At 51.0% G+C, this 13,451-nt stretch overlaps 5 protein-coding genes across 5 annotated transcripts; 1 reads left to right on the top strand and 4 right to left on the bottom strand.

Moving 5' to 3' along the window:
* Nucleotides 1-2: 2 nt before the first annotated feature.
* YCS4 (Condensin complex subunit) lies at nucleotides 3-3,994 on the bottom strand. Its single transcript, XM_059463768.1, has 3 exons — nucleotides 3,621-3,994; nucleotides 344-3,539; nucleotides 3-287 (listed from the first exon to the last, which is right to left on the bottom strand). Exons 1-3 carry the CDS (start codon nucleotides 3,851-3,853, stop codon nucleotides 117-119), a joined length of 3,600 nt encoding a protein of 1,199 aa, XP_059319518.1. The 5' UTR covers nucleotides 3,854-3,994; the 3' UTR covers nucleotides 3-116.
* Nucleotides 3,995-4,085: 91 nt separating this feature from the next.
* VE01_06219 (uncharacterized protein) lies at nucleotides 4,086-5,835 on the top strand. The gene is made up of 2 exons (XM_018275672.2): nucleotides 4,086-4,491; nucleotides 4,546-5,835. The coding sequence occupies exons 1-2, from the start codon at nucleotides 4,206-4,208 to the stop codon at nucleotides 5,682-5,684; spliced, it is 1,425 nt and encodes a 474-aa protein (XP_018128439.1). The 5' UTR covers nucleotides 4,086-4,205; the 3' UTR covers nucleotides 5,685-5,835.
* Nucleotides 5,836-5,960: 125 nt separating this feature from the next.
* On the bottom strand, nucleotides 5,961-6,807 carry RPL28 (ribosomal 60S subunit protein L28). The gene is made up of 3 exons (XM_059463767.1): nucleotides 6,737-6,807; nucleotides 6,381-6,579; nucleotides 5,961-6,291 (listed from the first exon to the last, which is right to left on the bottom strand). Exons 1-3 carry the CDS (start codon nucleotides 6,766-6,768, stop codon nucleotides 6,073-6,075), a joined length of 450 nt encoding a protein of 149 aa, XP_059319522.1. The 5' UTR covers nucleotides 6,769-6,807; the 3' UTR covers nucleotides 5,961-6,072.
* A 365-nt stretch (nucleotides 6,808-7,172) lies between these two features.
* On the bottom strand, nucleotides 7,173-10,012 carry CHL1 (syntenic; the record flags this gene model as incomplete). Its single annotated transcript, XM_018275670.2, has 1 exon — nucleotides 7,173-10,012. The coding sequence occupies exon 1, from the start codon at nucleotides 9,840-9,842 to the stop codon at nucleotides 7,173-7,175; it is 2,670 nt and encodes an 889-aa protein (XP_018128480.1). The 5' UTR covers nucleotides 9,843-10,012.
* Nucleotides 10,013-10,539: 527 nt separating this feature from the next.
* On the bottom strand, nucleotides 10,540-13,423 carry VE01_06216 (uncharacterized protein; the record flags this gene model as incomplete). Its single annotated transcript, XM_018275669.2, has 3 exons — nucleotides 12,271-13,423; nucleotides 12,093-12,211; nucleotides 10,540-12,042 (listed from the first exon to the last, which is right to left on the bottom strand). Exons 1-3 carry the CDS (start codon nucleotides 12,497-12,499, stop codon nucleotides 10,540-10,542), a joined length of 1,851 nt encoding a protein of 616 aa, XP_018128479.1. The 5' UTR covers nucleotides 12,500-13,423.
* Between the last annotated feature and the right edge of the window lie 28 nt (nucleotides 13,424-13,451).

Below are 13,451 nucleotides of genomic sequence, written 5' to 3'. Positions count from 1 at the left end.
TGATTGAAAATGTTATTGTGCATGGTATTGTTTAAGGACTGGGAACAAGTCATGTAATCATTACTGCCTATAGACCAAACGCCAAACCCGTCGTAATAATACCAGTCTACATGTCTTTAAGCATTCGCCTGTACAACCCTATACCCTCCCGCAACTGTCTTCGTTATTTCCTCATTCTTGTGCTGGAGCAGGCTTAGAGCGTATGCGACATCATTCCACTGCCTCTCACTCTCACATCTCGCCAGCCTAGCCGCCAGTTTATCAGCGAGCTGCTTAGCATGTTTATCCTGCATAGTATTAGCACAATGTCTTCACACATCCAATTCCTAGAGTGTTTCTTTACCTTCTCAATAAAACCGGCCAAGAACTTAATGATCCTCTTCAAGGCGTCCTCCTCTAAGTCCTTCTCCGCCGAGAGCAAACTGAACATATCTACGAAGTGATTATAAACCGCATTGTCCTTGGTGCTAAGCTCCGTGAAGAACATCCGACTGAGATCGGCAATCCTCTTATCCTCATCCTCGAGGCACTTCGCCATCTCTCCAAGTTGACCCTTGACCTTCACTTGGCCAGCCAAGATGAGGAATGTCAAAGTCATCAAACATGTACGCTTAACACTGGCATCCTTGTCATTCAAGCGGCGATATAGGAAGTCCGTGTTCTCGTCGATGAGGTGGTTGAAGCAGACGGCCATGTCTCCGAGGGCAATGACGACGTTGGAGCGGGTAATGGGATCCTTAGAGCGCTCGAGGATCGTAATCAGAAGAGGAAGGTTCTGTTCGCAGTACTCGGAGCTGACACACATGAGCTTTGCTAAGCAAAGCGTTGCTGCGGCTTGAAGGTTACGGTCTTTGTAGCTAGTGTTGTTTGAGCAGATCTCGGCCACAAGAGGGCCAAAGTTGGCTAACAAAGAGTCCGGGCCATAGAGAAGCTCTCGCTCCCTAATGTGTGCCATAGCTTCCGTGAAGTCGTCCTCTGTAGTCCCGCCAATCAGGTCAAGATCGTCGGCGTCTTCCTTGGCCTGCTTCTCTGCTGGAGTTGCGGCAGGCTTAACCTTGTCCTTTTCATTTTTGCGCCTCTTGAAGTCTAATTCACAAAGCTCTAAGTGGACTATTTGCTTGATAGCAACATGGCCCACAATAAACAGCAACTGAGACAATGCAATGGAGCCTTTCTGGCCAGGCTCGTTAGGCTCTTCTTCTTCTTGTGGTGGAGTTGGTGGTGTCCCTTCGTCAACGTCCATCATATCAACGTCCATGGCATCTGGGTCAGCAGCAGGCGTGGGCGCAGGCGGCTCAGACTTTTGACGCTTCTGGAAAACATGCTTCGTCTTCCTTCGCAAGATCTCCGAGCACAGTGTATCTGGGTGCTTGGATAGGACATAGATGGCGCTGATAGCCTGCTCGGCAACTCCATACCATTCTTTGCTATCGGACTCCACTTCAATTATCGAAGCAAGCTTCGAGAGAACCGCGTGATCGTTGGGGAGCTTTGAAAATTTGGAACCCGACTCTTGGGATTGACGCCCTGTTGGGCTGATACGACGCAGGGCGATACACGTATATTTAGCAAGCTGAAGATCCCTTCTCCCAAGTCCTCCCAACCCGATTCGAAGCATCGTCTCCAGCTCACCAACAACTATATCAGGGCTTGCTGTGGCTAGCATACCTAGCACAATAATTGCACCGCGGCGTTGGCTCTTTGAGATTTCCTTTTTCTGTACACCGTACACCTGCCAAAGCTTCGAAATCACAGTTTCGGAGACATGGCCCGCTTTCATCATGGTGCTTAAAAGCTGCTCCAACGACGTAAGCTCAGCTGGAGTCGCTCCGAATGTCAAACTGATCATATTCCTCGCAATGTAATTCGCCGCATCATTTGCGCTGAAGGAGTCCGGTGCTTCGAAGAACAACGTTTTGTAACAATCAATTAGGTGGGACTGAACGCCCTTTCCTTCATCGCTGTTTCCCTTTGTCCAAATAAGTCTGAGCATGCGTCGAATGCCCAACTTGTTTTGCTCGATCTTGTATGCATCACCGATTTTGAAGTAGTCCATCGCCTCTATCACCTCGCTCTTGTTCTTAGAGCCAAGTAATTGACAAATTGTTGTTGTTGCTCCGTGCAAAACTTCAATGAACTTCAACGCTTCGACATAGTATCTTCTTGTGAGTGTCAACTTGCCGATTGCTTCGGAAGTTGCTGCTTCCTCTTGCGCTTTCTGAACAGCCGCAATTTTCTGGCTATCAGTCATAGGCTTTTGAGGCGAGTCGGTCTCCATTTGCGTCGCTTCATCAAGAAGTGCTTCGTCAACAGTCGCAGCAGTCTTGTCCACCAACCCAGGGGTCTCCGGAGGAGGCCTTAACGCATTCAATTGCGCATCCACAGCGTCTAAACGGGCGTTCCAATCCTGGTAATTGAGCTCCCCGCCATGCATGACGCTGAAAGGATGTGTTTTGATTAACGCCCCAAGGAGTTTGATTGCATTTCTGCGGACATTGCTGCTCTTGTCTTCGAGACTTCGAGCGGCTAGCTCAGCCGCCTTTTGCCTGCGTTTTGGGAACTTCTGCTCGAGATCGCAGAGCTTGATATAAACTTGGATTGTTCTGCACCTGGAATAGGGGTTGATGTCGAGAAAGCGCTCTTCGAGCACGTCGAAGAAGGCGTTCAGCTGCGATTTGTGGTTCTCTCCACGCTCTTCCTGCTTACTTAAATCTGCAACCATGTTCCCGCACACTTCGATAACAGCACAGCGTAGGGTATAAGATTCGCTATCAAGCTGCTTTGCAATCATGGTCATCTGTTTGATAACCACCCTTGGTGCCAGCTCAGAGAACTTGACCATGAACGTAGATACCGACTTCGGCCCTTTAGTATCATTGCTGTTGAACTCCTTGTTGCTAAGTTCCCTGAGAACCTCATCTGCCAGTTGGGGATAGTCATACTGCTCAGCAAGGATATGTAGGAATTCTGCCATAGGCTCCGATAGATGCTCGAAATATGTTAGATTCTGCACAATGGAGATCTGGGCAGCATAGGCGTGCCCATGATGCTTCACTGCAATACACAGAACCTTGAAAACATGCATGCGGATTGCTGTGCTCTTAACACGTTGCTCGCTCTCCAGAACCAAGTATGCGGGCCTTGTAAGTAAGCCGATAAATGTATCTCGTTCAGATGTAGTAAGGAAAATCTTCGAGAGCTTGAGCTTCAGCACCTTGCACATGACTTCGAGTGCAACCTGTAGTTGCGCCGACGAGTCCCAGTTGGCGTCCTTTGCTGAGGCCTTTGGCTTGGCGGCCTTGCCTCTGCCTCTTGATGCTGGTGTTGTTGTAGGTTTCTCCGCCGCCTTCGTTTCAACAGCTGCCAACGTCCATTGTAACAGAAATCCGAAGATTTCTAGAAGCTGTTTGTGGTGTGCGATAATATCCTGCTCGTCCGACTCGAGATCATTGCTGATTATATCGGCTTCGGCGGACAAGCCCGAGACGACGAGGTCCAGGACTTTGCCCAAGGCATGTGGCGGGAGGATGGACGTTGATCTAGAAAGCAGGAAGAGTTTAGGACTTGGGCTTTTGGAGGAGATGTGGGGGTCTGAAGCAGTAATGGAAGTTGGGGCACACTTTAGAAGGAACTGCAAAGAGTCGAACGAAGAGCTTCTCGTGATAGCATCTGGGTTCTCCGCCACAGAGTCCACAATCGGATTCAAGATACTGTTTATCAACGAGTTCGTAAAGGCTTCGGGGTCGTTTTCGCAGTCGGTGAGGTTCGAATCGGCTTCTGGGGTGGGTATGTTCGTGGGGTCGCTCATGTAATGCTTGAGCGCATCGTTGATGTCGAAGTCGATATTGTCCATGATTGCGAAAAATTCCAAGTGTGCGGCAAATATGCCTTACAGCCAAACGTTCGTCAGCTTCAAACAAAGCAGCTGTCGTCTGTCGTTGCTAACTTGTTGTGACGGGTGAGATTGTTTATGATAATCACCGTGGACGATGGGTGGTCGCGATTGTTGATTTTCGTTCCTAATCGAGTCTAGTCAACTGTTGATAAGAGCGCGTTCTCCGTCGCGAACCGCCCTCGAAGCGCCTCGAAGATTCGAATTTCGTTAATTCTTAAGGCAAATTTGTACTGTTGTGGCTCCTAATATAGGACCAGGGTAATTGCAATAAACAATACTGGTTCTGAGCAATTGGACTTCACAGGACGCCATGAGCGTGGTGAAAGACTATGCACGACCTGTCCAATTTGACATAAACGACGAAGACCCAGAGATTGACGACTCCGCAGACGAGGAGACCCATGACCAAATGATAGAGGACGAAGAGATGGTATGGGCCCAGCAAGCCGAATTGGAGGAGACGGATGCGTACTCCGAGTGGTCCGAGGAGAGTGAAGAGGAAGTTGACCCCGCAGTTCAAGAGGACATGGACAAATTCGTGGCAACGTTCAAAGGCATTAAAGATCGATTCAGGCTCATAAATCGAATTGGAGAAGGTTGGTTTTCTTATATTTTGAACTGTTGTCGGATTGGATTCTAACGATATGCAGGGACCTTTTCTACGGTTTATAAGGCAGAGGATCTGAATTATGACATGTTTGAAAACAGCTGGGATTTGGAACAAAAGGAGATCGAGAAGAATGCCAAATGGGCTGCGCCAGACTTAAAAAGAGGCTCTGTTGAACCTACCCGCCGAAAGCCAAAGTTTGTTGCTATCAAGCAAATCTATGTTACCAGCAGTCCGTCCCGCATTCTCAACGAGCTGGATCTCCTGAACGATCTCCGTGGTTGTCTATCCGTCTGCCCACTCATATCCGCCTACCGCCACACCGACCAAGTGGTGGCCGTCCTCCCCTACTTCAAGCACTCAGACTTCCGAGAGTATTTCCGGAAGATGACCATCCCAGATATGCGTATCTACTTCCGCTCCCTCTTCGTTGCCCTCGCCGCAGTCCACAAGCAGGGCATTCTACACCGTGACATCAAACCCACAAACTTCCTTTACGAGCCGTCAAGGCGGCACGGTGTGCTCGTCGATTTCGGCCTTGCTGAGCGCGAAGGCACGGATAGCAAGCCTTGTCTATGCCAACAACATTCCATGGATCGTCGGCGGCATATCAATAACAGCGTCGCGGCGGCCAATGGGCCTGCAGCTGGCTATCCCAAACAAGACACTCGCCCTTCACGTCGAGCGAACCGCGCTGGAACCCGTGGTTTCCGTGCGCCAGAGGTTCTCTTTAAATGCACGGCACAAACAACCAAAATCGACATCTGGTCCGTGGGTGTCATTCTCCTGACTATCCTGTCACGACGCTTTCCCTTTTTCAACTCAGCAGACGACGTTGAGGCCATGATTGAGATTGCAACAATCTTCGGCTCAAAACGTATGAAGCAAGGGGCGCTGCTACACGGAACTGTCTTCGAGACCAACATCCCAACAGTCGGACAGCAAGGATTTAGTCTCGAGAAGATTATTCTGTGGAGCACGTGCAGGACGGAAAACGATGCTAATGGGAAGGATGTCTCCTTGAGCGATGAGGAGAAACTAGCGATACGATTCTTGGAACGCTGCTTTGATTTGGATCCAAACAAGCGGATTAGTGCAGCGGAAGCGCTGGAGCATCCTTTTTTGAGGGAGAAAGATGCAGCTACGGAGGACGAGGATGAGGACGAGATAAATATGATATGATTAGCGGCGAATGTTTTGGGGGAGTTGGGGACGGACGGCATTTAAGGGGCATTGCATAGGGATAGGCTTCATTATGGATTATTCCGGGCGTTTAAGACGTTGCTCAGCAGCTAGAGATACCACGATTATAGAAATACTGTAATAAAACAATCACATACAAAAGAACGTTTTGAGTTTTAACATGTTCGAGAATGAAGGATCTTCAAGCCGCAAATTTTCAAAGAGTTCTCACAGCACCAGACAAAATTGCGGTCACATAAACATAAGGGCAAAAATTGTTCGTGATGTGTTTTGATATCATTGATCGAACTCCGATAGCCGTAGCCATGCCAATCCTTTCATGCCATGAGATACCGACTAGAATAACAACCCTGAATCATAAACCCATTTATGCGACCAACTCAACGACACCACCGGCCTCGGTGATCTTCTTCTCAGCGAGCTTCGAGACCCATCTGGCGCGGACGACAATTGGGATGTTTGGCAGGCGACCCTTTCCGAGGACCTTGGAGTATCCGAGGGGGAGGAGGTCGATGACGGGGACGGTGTCGGTGTTCTTGGACTGGAGGTACTCCTCACGCTTCTCAGCGGGGACGAGCGACCAGAGCTGCGAGTCAATTAGCCACCATTCCCTCCCACCACGACACGGCTGAAAGACTTTTTGTCGCGGGGCAAAATATCAGAGGGTATACATACCTTGTCGAGGTTGACAACAGGCTTCCAGAAGTGGTTCTGTTGCTTGTGGAAGTAACGCATACCGACCTTTCCGAAGTAACCAGGATGGTACTTGTCCATGTTGGTACGGTGGTGGTGCTGACCACCAGCGAGACCACGACCACCTGGATGCTTGCGGTGCTTTCCTACACGTCCCTTACCGGCGGAGACATGACCGCGGCTATGAAAATGTCAGTACAGTGTACGACAAAATTCTAACGAGGCTAAAGCTTCGCCCCGGCGCTCACCCTCGAGCTTTCGCTGAGGGGCGCATCATCGCTCAAGTTTTGCATTGATGCCGATGATATAGATTCGGTAGAGATCTGGTTCAGACGTACTGTTTGCGGGTCTTCGAAAGATGGGTAGGCATTGTCGGGGATGTCGAGTGCCGTAAATTTGTCGATGACCTTCAATTCTCTGTACACAATCTTCAATTTGCTTGACTTCACAATTGCTAGCGCGTTCGCTTATCGGTCAGGGCTGAAAACCCTAACGCGGATAGGAGCGATAGTGAGTGACGACGACATGCCCAATATAGTAATTTGACAATTATTTGAAGGCGCTACTGAACCGCAATTGAAATGTATTATATAATGATCTATTGGAACTCAGTATATGAAATCGATGTCAAATAAATCTGCGAGTTCCATTGGAGACCACCAATTCTAGAATCCAGGACAATTTCGCGATCACGTGACCGACCCCTTTGAGAGCCATCAGAAGCTATACTGATATAGAAAATTGTATTTGCATACATATCACAGATACATTTCACTAAGAGGTCACCTTCTTACTCCTAAAAAAAGTCCCCAGCCCACCCATCAACTCCCCAAACCCCTTCCCCTCGCACCCCTCCACCAACCCATCCCTAATCCACCCCGGCAACTTCCTCCTAATCCCCTCCTTCCCAAACCGCCCATCCACCATGATAATAGACGCAAAATCATTCTTATGCCTAATCGCCCTGCCCACACTCTGATTAACAGCCCTCATACATGCATTCTCGTAAAACTCCCTCGCTTCTGCCTTCCCTGCAGCTTGGCGACTGGATGGAGTGCCTTCGGAAGTGGCTTCTAGACGTTCGATTGTGGCGGTTTCGATATAGGACATCTTTGCTTTCCATTCCCCGCTCATTATGTTGGGGAAGGGTAACCCGACGATGATAACACAGCGACCGAGACGATCGCTGAAATTAATCCCCTCGCTCATTTTCCCTCCCACAACACTGAGAAGCAGCCCGCCTTGATTCCCATCAATAGCCTTAGCATATTCCGTGAGCACATCTTCCGCTCCAACCTTCGCATCTTTAGCCTCCCTAAACAGCGATTTCCTCTTCCCCAACCTCTCCCAGATGCTAGGCCTGCCGGGTTCAAGAATAACCTCCCATCGCTTGATAACGGTGTCGAGGTAGGAGTAGCTGGGGAAGAAGACGACGATGCCGTCAGGGACGATGGTGCAGATATTCAGCACGGCACGGCCGAGTTCATCTATCATCTCCTCCCCCTCGCGGCCCGCGCGTTTGCTGAATGTAAACTCGAATGGTTTCCCCGTGGGCCCTTTTGATAACGTCCAAGCAAGCAGATTCTCCTTGGGGATGACGTGCCCACAGCTGAGAGTCGTGATTCGCTCAGCTGGTAAATAGGATAGTAAATGAGACGTGTAGTCCGCCATGGGGGACATAGTTCCGCCTGCAAGGATGACAGCTCGGGCTTCGGAGACGATCTCTTGGAAGTGGTGTGTTGGGTCGAGGAGCATGTATTTGAGGAGGATGTCGGAGGTTTCGGGATCTTTGGCGTAGAAGAGTCTTCCCTCCTTAGATGGGTTTGTGAGCGCTACTAGCAGAGACTGGATATGTTGCAGCGTTGGTGTTGCTGCTTCGGATGCCCCATCTGGCTTTCTCGCCTTCCCAGCTGCGTTTCCAGCATCCGCAGCACCCTCCGCAAAAATGATATACCCCTCAACCTTCCTCGCCAGCTTAGAATCCTGCAAGTACCTCATCAGCTTATAGAGATCAATCTGATCCACCCCCCTCCCCGCCAACAGCTCACTCGGCTCCACCACCATCTCCCCCTTCTGCCCAGCCTTCCCATCCAAAAACTGCGCCAGCGAATCAATCAACCTCACAACCTGCGCGACATACACCCTATTCTTGCCCTTGAGTTTATTCCTAAACCGCTGCAGGTACTGTCCGATCTGCGCTCGAGATCGTTTCAACTGGCTTAGTGAAACTGTGATCCCGTAGATACCGGCGATGGCATCCATGAGATTGTGCGCCTCGTCTACGACCACAACGTGGCCTTTGACGCTCACGCCTAGCGCTTCTCGTGCGCTCTTTTGCAGGAGTAAGGGATAGGGTAGTGTCACGATCTCAGCGGGTTTGATGGCGGATCGTGAGGCGTAGTAGGGACATATCTTCAGCTCCTTCCCGAGGTCGCCTAGTTCTTCGATATCTCGTATCGTTGCCAGTGCGTGATCGCGGAAGTCGTTGACGAGAGGCTGGTTCTGTTGGTTGGGAAGAAAGCCACATTTCTTATCTGCCGCTGTGCCAGACTGCTGTAATTCCATACACCGCTCATTAATCGCCGTCGCAGATCGAAGCTTGTTAACTGAAGGGTTGATACACAGGTTCTTCCTTGATCCCAAAGTCAAATGCTTAAACTCCTCTTCCAGCAGTGGCTTAACAGGCGCAGGTTCCGGCTGAAGAGCAGGTGGTATCTTAACACGGCGTAACTCGTTGATAAACTGCGTGAGCTGAGAATGCGTCCTCGAGCAGTAAAAGATCTTAATCTCCTCCTCAACTTCCTCCTCCTCTTCCTCCCTCGCCTTCCCATAACCCACACCCAGTTTATCCATCAACGCCAGCGTCTCCGCCGACAGCCCACCCGTCGCACTTCCCGACTTCGAAGCACCGTCCGCTTCCCTATCACTCTCATAGTCATCAAGCGCGAATTGTTCCTCATCGTCCTGTTTCTCCACTCCCAGACCGCCCTCTTCAACTCTCCTCCTCTTCCCGCCTTTAGTTTCCGCTAACATCCTCTTCTTCATCGCCGCCTCCTTCTTCCTCGCATTCTCAAGTCTCTTCTCCATCTCCTCCCGATGTCTTAACAATTCCTTCCTCTTCCGCGCCTTAGCCGCCTCGATAACCCACTCCGGCTCATCCTCGTCAGCAACCTCCATCTTCATCCCCTCCTCAAAGCATCGGCGCTTATATTCCCTCAACCACGTCAGCGAGGCACAAATAAGGGATAGCGATTTCCCCGTCCCTGTTGGGGATTCGAGGATCCCGACGCTGGAGTCGCCGCGCTCGAGGACGGAATAGACGGTTTGCATGAACTCTTCTTGGATGGAATAGGGTGTGTATGGGTGATGGAAGTCCACCGCCTGTATGGCCGGGTTATCCGCCTCCATCACTGCGTCGTGGGATAGGGGCTTTTGGTTCGCCATGCTTCTGGTCTGGAGTACACGTGACTGGTTTGAGGACGTGATATTTTCTGTTAGGACTGTCTAGGTATATCACCTATGATTGAAGACGCGTTGATGAACAGCCTATGCATGGTTACGGTGGTGGATTCCCGTTGGCGAGATTTGGAGGGTGGTGGGGTTCTTTCACAGCGAGGTTTTCGACTTGAGGTCTTTGCTCAAAAAACGACATTTACAGCATATGCGAAACGAAAGGTCACCACACACCGAGCCACAATGATATTCCAAACTTTTAAATCCATACGGTACTGATCTTACGAGCTTTTTAATATAGACAACTCGCTGGTAATGTTTAAATTCCTATATATAGTCTCGGCAGTAATACTATTTGTCACGACAAGTTGCCCTCAGTTTGGATGAAGATATATATATCATGACCATTTGCCCCTGTCCGCATATTCGGATATATATATTGCCAGCCCAACCAACCACTTGCGACCCTATATAAATATAATACATTAAAACAAAAAAAAGGAGCCATGCCAGATAAAAAAAAAACACCCTAGATCGCCATAATCCCAGTACCAGATTCATCCCCAACACGTCGCTTGATGCATCCACAAACATAAGTTTGATGTTAGTTATAGTTTCATGCTTTGTACTCCTTTTCAACCACCCCCACCCTTTCCCATTTTGAAACAATGCCACCACCACCCCCCAATCACCTCGTCACCCCAAACATCCCCTCCATCCCGCCCCCGCTCGTCGTCCCATTGCGCCCCCCATTCGCAGCATGCAGGCTCTTAGCACCAACGGGGTAGTTCCACCCACCACCGCTACTCCTCTTGGTGCTCTCGCGCTCCTTATCTTCCTCCTCCTCCATGCTGAACACAAAGTCGCCCTGCTCCTCATCAATCGGCATATTGACTCTTCCCGCCGCCAAACTGGCGCCAATGCTCGCGCCGCTAGCAGCACGCTCAGGTCGCGTGGGTGCACCTATCGGGTTGCTAGTCACGCGCTGCACCGCTGGGAGGAGACTGGTCTCAGCGCCGGCGGATTCAGTGCGGCCGAGACGTGTGCGCTGGAGTTGTTGGGAGATGATGGACATTGAGGATTGGCGGGGTGGGGATGCCACGTATGGGGAGGCGTCGCCGGAGGCAGCGGCAGCTGAGCGGCTAACGGCGGGGATGGAAGCGGATGTCATAGTTGAGTTGCGGAGTGGTGAGCCGACATGGCCGAAGACTGAGGCTCGGGAGGCTTTTTCTTCCTCTTCGCGCTGTTGGCGCTGGAATAGCGGGCCCCAGCGTGAAGGGCTCGCGTTTGATGGGGATCCGAACTTGCTTGATGCGTCTGGTGTGCCGTTGCCGCTGTAGATGGGCCTACTCTCCTCTTCGGCGTTTCTGGATCCTCGACGCGCCTTCTCTTGTGGAGTTAGAAGCTCCTTGAGGTTGTCTGGTAGATAATCTTCTTCGAAGGTGAAATCGTTGTCCCAGTCCTTGTCGATTGCCAACCCCGCCTTTGGCAGACTGGCTGACATAATCTTCTGCCTTGCGAATCGCTGGGAATGCATGAGGCGCTTTCCGAAGTATTCGTCCGCGAGAGGAGCTGGAGGGGAGGCAGCTCCATTAAAGCTATCGCGCGTGTCATCGCCGAACGCGGAGCTGTATAGGTTTTTGAGGGCTTCAGATGTCCTTCCGTCCTTTGCGAATCCTAGCGACGGTGGTGGTGACTCAAGACCAAACTTCGAAGGGACAGATGCTGCCACCGGTCCATGTCTCGCGATCCACGAGACTCCATTGCTATCAAAGGACGCAGGTAGTGGGGCGTCTAAGACGCTCAATCCCTTTGCCGGGACTGGCGACAACCCAAGTCCGAACCGACTCTGCAAGTCGTCGTCTCGAGGCGAGCCGTACGCAGACCCAGGATGCGACGCATAACTCGTGTCAATCGTTGGCACACCAATATCCATGCCGCCGCGGGGAAAGCCCTCGTCTTGGTTCGCAAAGGGCGAGTAAGGCGCGCCAAACGGCTGTTGCGCTCCCATATTCGCGCGGTATAGAGAGTTAGTCAAAGCCGAGCTCTGACTGTGGTACTGGTCCGGGTGCACACGTCCACCGAGGTTTAATCCGCCAATTCCAATCGGCCCTCCCTTGTGGTAGTTTACTCGTTGCCCGTTCGGTAGTACATGGATGTTGGCACATTTCGGCCCAAACTTACAATTGCCCTAGAAAACGTCAGAAAACGAGTCGCCAAAAACATACTCTCGTCACTAACCTTTGCAAAGTACTTGCACACGTTATCAGTAGTGCTCGAGAGGTCGTGACTGAATGGACACGCCTTCCCCGCCTGGCACGCGCCTTGGCGGAAGAACTTGCAAGGCACATGCGATGTGTCTACAGAACCGCATTAGCACACCACGCCACTTTTCCCCAGGGGTCCAAAGGCAACCTACTCTGTTTTCCCGGCGGGCTCCGCGGTCCTTCAAACCTGCCTCCCGGCGCCATGGCTCCAGCAGCCTGCGCCTGACCGCTCCCATTCGGCTGCCCAAGTCCATTCGGGATGTTGAGGCTCCCCGAGCTCATATGTCTGTATGCAGGAATCTCGGCCGAAGGGCCACCGCCGCTCACGCTGCCATTCCGGGCGTGCGGTGCAGCAGCAGCGCCGTTGCTGTTGCTGAGCATCGTGAGTTTTCTGTGGGTATTCTGCGTCGGAATTGGTGGGGTCGTCGCACGGACGAGACTGCGAGTCTCGTGAGCTCCGATTGCGAAGGGGCGGGTTGTTGGAAAGAGGACAGAGTGGAGATTTGTCGGGATTGTCGCGGGGAGAAAATCGAGTCGTGGAAAGTTGGGGGCCCGACTCGAGGAGTGTTTTGGGGGTCGTTTGGGGAGGTTTGTGGTGCGTTGTGTGTCGTACTGTTCCGTTACCAAAGGTGACTTGAGATGATGGAGTGAGGTTCGGCTGGGATTAGTGCACGGAACTTCACTGCCTGTCGTGCCGCCTGTGTGATTTGGCAATAAATTCTGACCGCTTTGGTTCCCGGGCCGTTAGCTTATCGTGGAACGGGAGGGAGGCTGGTAGCTGGTCCCCTGGTTATTGATGCTCCGGTTCGAGTGGTTCAGTGATCCAGTGATCGAGTTACAATGTAGGGTTCTTTTTCTTCGGGGTTCAAAAGGATAATCGCCGTATGAGTATGACCGTATGATCCCGTTGAGACGGTTGAGGCGGCGAGGGAGCAGCACATATATCTATCTGCAGCAGCAGGTGAAGATAGCTAGCTGCTTCCTGCACTGTAACACTCGAGTCGTGTGTATATCAACTCAACAAATATAACGATCGAGGGGTATATTCCGCCTTCACATGACAGTGACAGAGAACGAGGAAACCCACAGCGCAATGGGTGAGTAATATAATATAATATATCAGTGAAGGGAGGGGAAGAGAAGGTGCAATAGGAAAGGAAGATTGCAGCAAGGGCGGATGGATATTCGAATGGAGGGGTTGCATATAAGCGATTTAAGAAGCGATATACCGCGATCCGCGATATACCGTAGTCGTCGTAGTAGTATACATATACATATACATAGAAGTTAGTAGTATAGTAGTAGTAATGGGTAATGGGTAAGTGGTGGGAAT

The sequence above is a fragment of the Pseudogymnoascus verrucosus genome (genome assembly GCF_001662655.1).
Source record: "Pseudogymnoascus verrucosus strain UAMH 10579 unplaced genomic scaffold scaffold_36, whole genome shotgun sequence".
NCBI classification, from domain to species: domain Eukaryota; kingdom Fungi; phylum Ascomycota; class Leotiomycetes; order Thelebolales; family Thelebolaceae; genus Pseudogymnoascus; species Pseudogymnoascus verrucosus.
The sequence above is the reverse complement of the archived record's forward strand: the minus strand, read 5'-3'. Positions and strand labels throughout refer to the sequence as shown.